The 9120-nt window shown below is 40.0% G+C and overlaps 1 protein-coding gene across 1 annotated transcript; it reads left to right on the top strand.

Moving 5' to 3' along the window:
- Nucleotides 1–4055: 4055 nt before the first annotated feature.
- LOC128709403 (RAC serine/threonine-protein kinase) lies at nt 4056–8436 on the top strand. The gene is made up of 5 exons (XM_053804400.1): nt 4056–4703; nt 4780–4977; nt 5093–5244; nt 7643–8261; nt 8356–8436. Exons 1-5 carry the CDS (start codon nt 4056–4058, stop codon nt 8434–8436), a joined length of 1698 nt encoding a protein of 565 aa, XP_053660375.1.
- Nucleotides 8437–9120: the final 684 nt, after the last annotated feature.

The following is a 9120-nucleotide window of genomic DNA, read 5'->3' as shown; positions in this document are numbered from 1 at the left end:
TATAGCATCCATTATTTACTGATTTTAATATATTTTTGGAAGATATACAAATAAAACATTACAAGTAAACGTTTATAAATGACAATGTATGTCTAGTTCACCATTGGTCGTGCACGGTATTACGGTTACAAATGCATGATATATCGGTTTGTTTCATGTTCAGTACATACGATAGCATATACAGATGTGTTTTTTGTTTAAACCTCTCTATGTGGCGTGTCCTGTGGACGTTTGCAGTGCAGATGAGCCCTGCGTTGCTCGGGGATCAGCCGCTCGATGTACGATGCACGTCCAGAATTGTACGACGCCATCGGCAATGCATTGGCGGACGCACGGAATGCCCTTACCTTCGTCGTTTTGTGTAAATGGAACGGTTCGGTTCGTGTCGGATCGTTCTTGAATGGAGATGTATTTGTACCTGATTGTATGTGTGACGAGAGAGAGAGAGAGAGAGGCTGTTGGGAAGATTTTTGTTTTACTCTGTTTCTACGATACGCGATGCAAACCGAGTTAGGTTAGGTCAAGGTTTTTGGAGATCAAGTGCTAGAGGCGTCCGTCTGTTTCTTCAAGTGAATACACGTTGGGTGTGGTTCCGGAACCTAAGTACCCTGTTGGATTTAAGTTACAGTTTTGCGGTTTTAGCCGCATCACCCGCTGGCTAATTCCCTTTCCCCCCTTTTGGTGTGTTTCTTATAACACGGCATATGCCAATCGTCAGTTCAACCTTCCATAAAACCTCAAACATCCGGCGCAGTTTCGGGCTATATACGTTCAGCGGACACTTCGAATCGGTCTGATGGATATTTTCATAATGAGAAATGACATCCAAAGCAAATTTGTTACGTACACTGCACATTGGAGAAACGAGTGAGAGACCTAGACGCATGAATAAAGCTTCGGTGATACCGAGCGGCAGACTGCCTGAAGTAAAGGTCGGAGATCCGTGTGTTTTACGTTTCTGTGTAATGAATGAACGTATATTCGGTTCAGTTCGGTTTGGTTTGGAAATAGAGTACGTGTTTATGTACTTGTGTGTTAACGGTAGAGACGCAGTGCATTCGCATAGTTTTACAATCTTTGGCAGGAAACGCTCTCGGGCGCTTGTACGCTAGTAGTTGCATATTGCATGTTGCAAAGCATATGCACTCCATTGGAGGGCTCCATTCATTTTGTTGGTTGCGAGTGATTTGGCTTTCTCTCGTAAGTGGTTTATTAAAACAAGAGTTTGAAAATTATTCGCTCAGAATAACTAATTTGTGTTTAAGTAAAATAACTATTTTCCAAATTATTATTTCATGTGAGACCCAAAGATCTATGTTCTTAAACAAATGTTGTAGTGGGGCACAATGGGTAGTTGAAAATGTGTGTTTTTTTAAGTGTGATATGTGACGTGATACAGTTATGGGAGTTATGTACTACGAGGTGCTACAACCGAAAGTAACGATAACAGCGGTGGTCTATCAATGAAAATTGATGCGTTTAAGCCGAGCATTAAAATAAAAACGACCGTAATTCGTCGGTAAGCAAAGTCATTTTACTGCATGTGAATGCTCTACCACATGTAGCGGCACAGATGAAAAAGGAATTCAAACACGCTGAAATGGGAAGTCCTATCCCACCCGCTGTACAGTCCAGACATTGCACCTGGCATTTGAATGCTACCACTTCCGATCGATGCAACATAGCCTAATTGCGCAGTATTTCTCCAATTATGAAGAAATAAAACAAAAAAATAGATCAATGTGTCGATCGTGACCAAAGAGTCGGCTTTCCTTTGCGATGGAATCCGTTCGTTGCCAACATATAGCGCAGTTCATACTATATGTTAGAAAGCTTAAGCTTTTAGTCTGCATCAGCCAAATAATCTAGGTACCGGTTTGTATCATTACGTACATATTCATAAAGGACATAGCATTTTGACTTAAAGAATGACACAAAACATTACTTTTGGGAAAATACAATTCGAGAAAAATCGATAAAAGTTTAGAAATTGAACTTCATTTGAAACAATATAAACATCTGATCATTAAAATAATATTTTTTGAGTTGTTTTCGTTAAAAAAAATTGTTTACATTTTACGCACACGGGAAATATGACCTAACATGGCATTAGGAAAGCATTAAAATTAGTTGAAGATGAAACGATAATTTGCAAAAAATGTAATAGATAGTATTCAACTCATTACTTACAATAATTACCAGCACTGATCAACACAATGAAATTCCAACTGATTTTCATCTCGTATGCAATAACTCCATTTTTGAGGTTTTTTACTCAAATATCAAGATGGCTCATCCATAGGAAACCAATAACCTACTCTCGTTAGATATTCCCATCATCCGTACCGTGTGCAAGTTAAAGCACAGTCCGTCCGTTTCCCCGGAAGAGGATAAAATTGAAAAACGGTATCAGTTCGTTTTTGCTATGCTGAGAATATTGAAATACTTTCTTAGCAAGCCGCTGCCGCGTTGTCGTGCCGATGTTTACGCTTTCGGCTTGATTTTTATTGGCTTTATTTTTTTTTGTCACAACCGGCAGCAAGTCACAAGAAAGTCAAGAATGGAAAAAGAAGATGCCCGGCATAATGGGGTGTGTTTTGGCTGATGGCGTTGAGAGTTCAAAATGAAATCATTGATTTTTCTTGCGATTGAACATAATCAAGCTTTAATTATTATGTTAATTGGAGTTAAATAGTAAAATACATTTTAATTGTAACGCATTTCTATTTTTGGCAAGGTGGTTCAAAATCGATCGAATGATTATAACAAAAGAATGTAGAACTTTCTTAAGAAAATCTCAATAAAAGACATATTACCTATAAAAAATATTCTTTCCTAAAGGTTCGAGAGCCGCATGTCAAGAGTAAAGCGAATATAATGATGCTAGACAACAGGTGTAGAACGCGCACGATCACTAACAACTCTGCTCCCCATCATGATAAGCCGGATCGGGGAGACTGGTGGATGATGGTGGTGAGGCAGCAACAAAGTATGAAAATCCAGTGGTGCAAAAATCTGGTGAGGTTTACTGATGCAAAGGGCAAAAGGCAAGGTGTGTGGGACCGAACCATTCACATGCGTGTGTGTCGATGGTTGCGGGAGTGAGAACTGTTATTGCGCAGTGTTTTATTTCGAACGGGCCATTCTCCTACAGTATCGTCGAAGGAAGAGATAGAAATGAGTCATTCGTACGGAAAAAGTTTTCGCAGATGTAGATTTTTTCTTCTTCTGGAAAACTATTGCGTATTTCTACATTTCGCAATTGAGCAGGTAGTTTGAAATTGTATTTTGTGATGTGATAAGATGTCTTGTATATTCACAATTCACAACGGGCAATTTCTTACAATCATTAGCATATGATCACTGATGTAATAACTAAATGAATAACCATATGCTTGAAGCCAGGCGAAATAGAGGCCAAGGAATGGAACGTCATTAGGTAGGGGTAACCGTACAGAGGCTTATCATCGTCACGTTTTAACACAATAAGTACCCAGTGGGACAGCAACCATCAGCTGTCGCCATTTAGGAAATAAGACGAAACGGTTGAAAGATCCGTGTTGTATTCCTGGTCTTGTGATGATTGCCTTTATCGGTAAACTGTTTGATAAGGAAAACAATGGAAACGATGGTGGTACAGTGGATGCCAAAGGGCTTTGCTGCATGATTTTTCAAGAGCGTTTTTCAAATATTTGTGACAAAATTCGGGAATATAATGGGGCAACCAAATAGAAGTGATTTGTTTTGTTGGGATTAATTGAGATTGTTGAGATTAATCAACCTTTGGAGATAGATTTTTTGGCGTTATTATTTAGGAAATTATGTGCTCATCTATCTGTCATTAAATACCTTTTTTATTTTTCTAACTATTGCAGTTTATATTGCATCTGCGTTAGATGCGTATCGCGTCTTAAGGAAATAGAATTATATACTCTATACGAACAGACGGTCTGTTTTCATCGACTTCATCAACGAGAACGTGTTTAAACTTGCTGTACACATCTGACGACTACAACAGCGTATTCCAACACTTATATTAAAAAACAACTTGCAGTATGGCTTCCAAAACTGCCCAAAGTACGCCACCCATTACGATATCCGCACCATCACTGAAAACGGCGGCATCAACAACATCGCTGACATCGAACATGTCCGTATCGTCCGGAACAAACACACAGTCGACAATGTCGATATCGTCGGTCGAAACCGTAGTGTCCGCATCGTCGTCGGCCAATGCAACGTCGACGGTCGTTAAGTCAGGTTGGTTGTTTAAGCGAGGTGAACACATCAAAACATGGCGATCACGTTATTTCGTGCTTAAGAGCGACGGCACGCTGGAGGGTTACAAAGTACGACCGGAACCACCGGCCTCGATTGAACCGTCGAACAAGTTCACCGTACGCGACTGTCAGATCATGTCAATCGATCGGCCCCGTCCGTACACATTCATCATACGTGGTCTACAATGGACAACGGTGATCGAACGGATGTTTCACGTGGAAAACGAAATTGAGCGTAAGGATTGGGTGGACGCTATCCGCAGCGTTGCGAACAAGCTGAACGAAGAGGAGGTCTACCAAGCGACGCTGCCAAATGAAACGGACGACGATGACTGCGAAATGGGTTCGATTGCAGAGGACGAACTGGAAAAGATGCCCATATACGGTACGGCCATGGATAAAGTAAGCGGTAAGCGAAAGGTGGTAAGTATTAGTACGCTGCAGATAGATCATCAACACATTTTTGTTTTTAAATGAACATTTATCTTTTTTCCTCCAGACGCTCGAGAACTTCGAATTCTTAAAGGTTCTCGGCAAAGGCACCTTTGGTAAAGTAATCCTCTGTCGCGAGAAAACCACAGCCAAGCTGTACGCTATCAAAATACTGAAAAAGGATGTCATTATACAGAAGGATGAGGTGGCTCATACGATGGCGGAAAGCCGAGTGCTGAAAACGACAAACCATCCGTTTTTGATAGTAAGTTTTAGGCGACTTCTGCAGCTTTGGATACTCATCGTTACAAATCAGTTACATTTTTCTTCTTCGTTTGCTATGTTTTCTTCGTGTTTTTTTTCGGATTTGCTCTTCGCAGTCGCTGAAATACTCGTTCCAAACAGTAGATCGTTTGTGCTTCGTGATGCAGTACGTCAACGGTGGTGAACTGTTCTTCCATTTGAGTCGAGAGCGTATATTTCCCGAGGATCGCACGCGATTTTACGCAGCAGAAATTATTTCAGCCCTTGGGTAAGTATATTTTACGATTAAGAGAATAGTTTGTTTGTTAGTATGTTTTTATTTTATTTATTTAATATAAGTACAACACCTCTGAACAGCAATACAGGCCGTTCTTGTTGAACAAAAAAAATATAACGACTCTAGACGTATTATCAGTCATATATTGACTGTGGAGAGTATAAATTCCTCAAGGCATTTCCTCCTTGTCTTTTGCCTTATCACGGGTATGCTCGGCTGATGTTTTTATGTTTTAGTTTTTTTTTTATTCAAGAAGAATGGCCAGGCCATGCTTATGTTTTTTTATGTATAAAATTGTAATTGTACAGAGTAATAGTAATTCATTAAACTATTGGGCTTTGAATTAATGAAATATTTATTCTATTTCTTACAAAGATTGTTACATTAACTAACTGTATAACAAATGCAACCGTTCAGTTAAAGCAATAGAAGGTTTTTACTGCCAGAAAAACAGTTTCATTTCAATTTCAAGAAATGGTAGGTTTTTCTTGTTTCTGATATTCCAAGAATTGTTGGAATCATAATATACATATATCAACCTACTTAGGGTTTATATAATAATTGCAACGGTCGATCGACGCCATTCGATCGGCAACCTGCAAAGAACAATTTGTTTATGTGAAACGTCTTATGCAATACTGTTCCAGTGAATTTTAAGAACAACACTATCCATTATCCATATTGACAAACCGTTGGGAAAATACACCAATTCGATCAAGCGATGATGATAAGTGTCGCGCCTTTGGATTTGCAATCCATGTACCGATAAGTAAAAATAATAAACGTCTTGCCCAACTTCCCGTGGCCAATATGGTATCGAAATTGCTGTTTGTGCTTATCAGCCAAATAGCAACAACTCACAGAGCTGCCAGTTGACGCGAGATTTGTACCTTGTTTTTGTTCCTAGCCACATTCGATGGCTATGTTTTTTAGTTGATTTTATTAATTGTATTTCTAATTTTATAACACCTACTTGCACTTACACAATAATTCGTGTGCATGCATTGTTTGACGGTGGACGCGTACACTTTATCGTTTCGTCACATTACTTCGTAATCTAATAAAATTCAACAACAACAACAACCCATCCGTCGTGTAGGATAACCCGTGAAATAACGAAATAGTAATGATCGGAAAGTTAACGAAAAACACTTGAGGCAAACGACTTTAGGCGCCTTCGGAAGGCATAAGAATCGCAGAAATATTTTTGGTACATTGGACAACATAATGTTAGTGTAGAAAATAGTTTCACTTCATTGCGTGCGTGTCTGGATTGCTGTTAACACCACTCACATTGAACTGCAAGTAAGTTTGTTAAATTTATTGCAATGGATGGTGCTTTGCTTGTGTGGTTGAACGAGGTTTGAAGCGCAAGGTAAACATCAATAAAAATATACCTTCTGTCAATGGGTTCTCTGCAGTATGTTCCGCCGCACGTCGTAGTCACGTATCATGCCCGTTCACACGAGGACGCATAAAAAAGATATGTTCGCTGTGTTGCTGTTATAAGAGACAGTAAGAATAAATACGGCGTTATGCATCAGAACAAATGAGTTAATAGCCAGAGCGAATTGATGTTCGAACCAGAAAGGAAAAGCTAAAGTGAAAACACATATGATTTATAAGATTGTTTGGAATAACTTTACACGCATTGTGTGTTGTTATTGATTAAGTTGCTGATTTAGATTGCTGCGATAAATCTTTCACATTCTCTCGCAACCCTTTTTACTACTTCAACATTCTTCAACTTCTTATTAGTTATAATCATAGTTATACGTTGGAGAACTTTTATAGTCCGCCAAAAACAGTGTTTATTATCGGTGTTTGCTCGCTCTTTGACCGAAAGAATAATATTTTTCATATTAAACGGTCAATGGAAGTTTGCCGTGTTATTGCTACGTTCATTTACTGGAATATATGGTGGAACGTATATGTTGGTTTGCTGGATTTGTTTGTTATATGATGTTTCACACTAAAGAGAATTTTTTAAAAACGGGCAACCACCACTTTGCGAATACACACACGATACCGCGTTGAGGAAGCGCAAGCACAAAGTTTCATTCATATAAAGGTGCCGCTCTTTAGACGGGACCAACGGGTTCCACTGTGGTTTAGCATTGTTCGTTTGTTTACTGTGACGCTGTGGTTTAACATGGCTTTGGAATAACTATATCAATTTGGTATTCGGTTTGGTATTTGGTATGGCTATACCGAGATCAATATATATAGAAGGAAATTATGCAAACTGGTATTGACGTCAATGGATAGCTTTCGGAAATTCGGATGGCATCATACATGTGCAACTGATTACTAAACATCGCAATAGTGCGATGCATGTAGATGAAACGTACGTGTGAATATTCTAATGTTCATAATTCTACATTTGCAGATATTTACACTCTCATGGCATTATTTATCGCGATTTGAAATTGGAAAACTTACTGCTGGATAAAGATGGACACATCAAGATAGCAGATTTCGGTCTGTGCAAAGAAGACATCACCTACGGCCGGACAACGAAGACGTTCTGCGGTACGCCCGAGTATCTTGCACCGGAAGTGTTGGAGGACAACGATTATGGGCATGCGGTTGATTGGTGGGGTACGGGTGTTGTAATGTACGAAATGATTTGTGGTCGACTTCCGTTCTACAATCGCGATCACGACATTCTGTTCACACTTATCCTGATGGAGGAGGTAAAGTTCCCGCGCAACATTAGCCCTAATGCACGCAGTTTGCTCAGTGGGTTGTTGGTTAAAAATCCGAAACTGCGTCTCGGTGGCGGACCGGATGACGCGAAGGAAATTATGGCCCACCCATTCTTTGTCAGCATCAATTGGTCGGATTTGGTGGCGAAACGCATTACGCCACCGTTCAAGCCACAGGTAACAAGCGATACGGATACGCGCTATTTCGATCGAGAGTTCACCGGTGAAAGTGTTGAGCTAACGCCCTCGGACAATAATGGACCATTGGGCGCAATTCAGGAGGAACCACACTTTTCGGAAGTAAGTTTACAAATGGTGTAAGAATTTATTCTTATCTATGTTTGTTCGGAAATAACTGATCGTAATTCTTAATTTCGCTTCTCTAACATTATAGTTCAGCTACCAGGATATGGCATCCACCATGAACACGCCAAGCTTTATGAATCATTCGCACAACTATCCTCCGATGCAGTGAAAGAAAGCCAAAACACACCCGGTGCACCGAGTGTTGCGTGAAAAAATGCGCCCGCTAATGGGAAGGTACACACCAGTAAGGCTTTCATAGGATATCTCCAGATATGAGTCCATTATCGAACTGGTAGCGGTTGAGCGATAAAGCAGGCGAGATACAGAGAGGACACATAACACAGGAGTAAACATCTTTCGTTTGAATAGGCAAGAGAAGGATAAAGCATTATCGCAGGAATATGGCTATTTTGTTCGTAATTGCGTTCCAATAGCCTTGTTTTGTCTGCATCTTTGCCGCCAGCAGTAATCAAGGAACGGGCCTAATATCGTGTCAAACCTGCTATGCAGACAGCGCACGGGACATTTCCACCTCACCAGTCGAATTAGTATGTGAGTGCTGTAAAGTTGGCTTTGTTTATTTAAGAGCCCATTTTTATACGGAATCCAACAATCCATCGTGCAAACCTTTCGACGATGATTGATTTGATAGAATTGACAAAACGAATGGCGGTCTGCAGGCCGTGATCCGGGAGCAACAAAACCCGAGAATGCAAAGCGCAGATCCTGTTAAAGCATTTTCAGTTAGCCCAAAAAAGATTGTTGACACGAAGAAACGTCTGCTTCTGGCAAGGACAAGATAATGGACGAGTTTCAAAACTCTTATTCAATGATACATTATTTATACATCAAA

This window comes from Anopheles marshallii, chromosome 2, assembly GCF_943734725.1.
Source record: "Anopheles marshallii chromosome 2, idAnoMarsDA_429_01, whole genome shotgun sequence".
Taxonomy (NCBI): domain Eukaryota; kingdom Metazoa; phylum Arthropoda; class Insecta; order Diptera; family Culicidae; genus Anopheles; species Anopheles marshallii.
Note: the sequence above shows the minus strand (reverse complement) of the source record. Positions and strands in the feature narration are given on the sequence as shown.

Coding starts and splice junctions, on each gene's coding strand:
- LOC128709403 (XM_053804400.1), top strand. CDS start 4,056: ATGGCTTCCAAAACTGCCCAAAGTACGCCACCCATTACGATATCCGCA. Junction 5,245..7,642: donor GAAATTATTTCAGCCCTTGG/GTAAGTATATTT, acceptor CTACATTTGCAG/ATATTTACACTCTCATGGCA. Junction 8,262..8,355: donor AGGAACCACACTTTTCGGAA/GTAAGTTTACAA, acceptor CTAACATTATAG/TTCAGCTACCAGGATATGGC.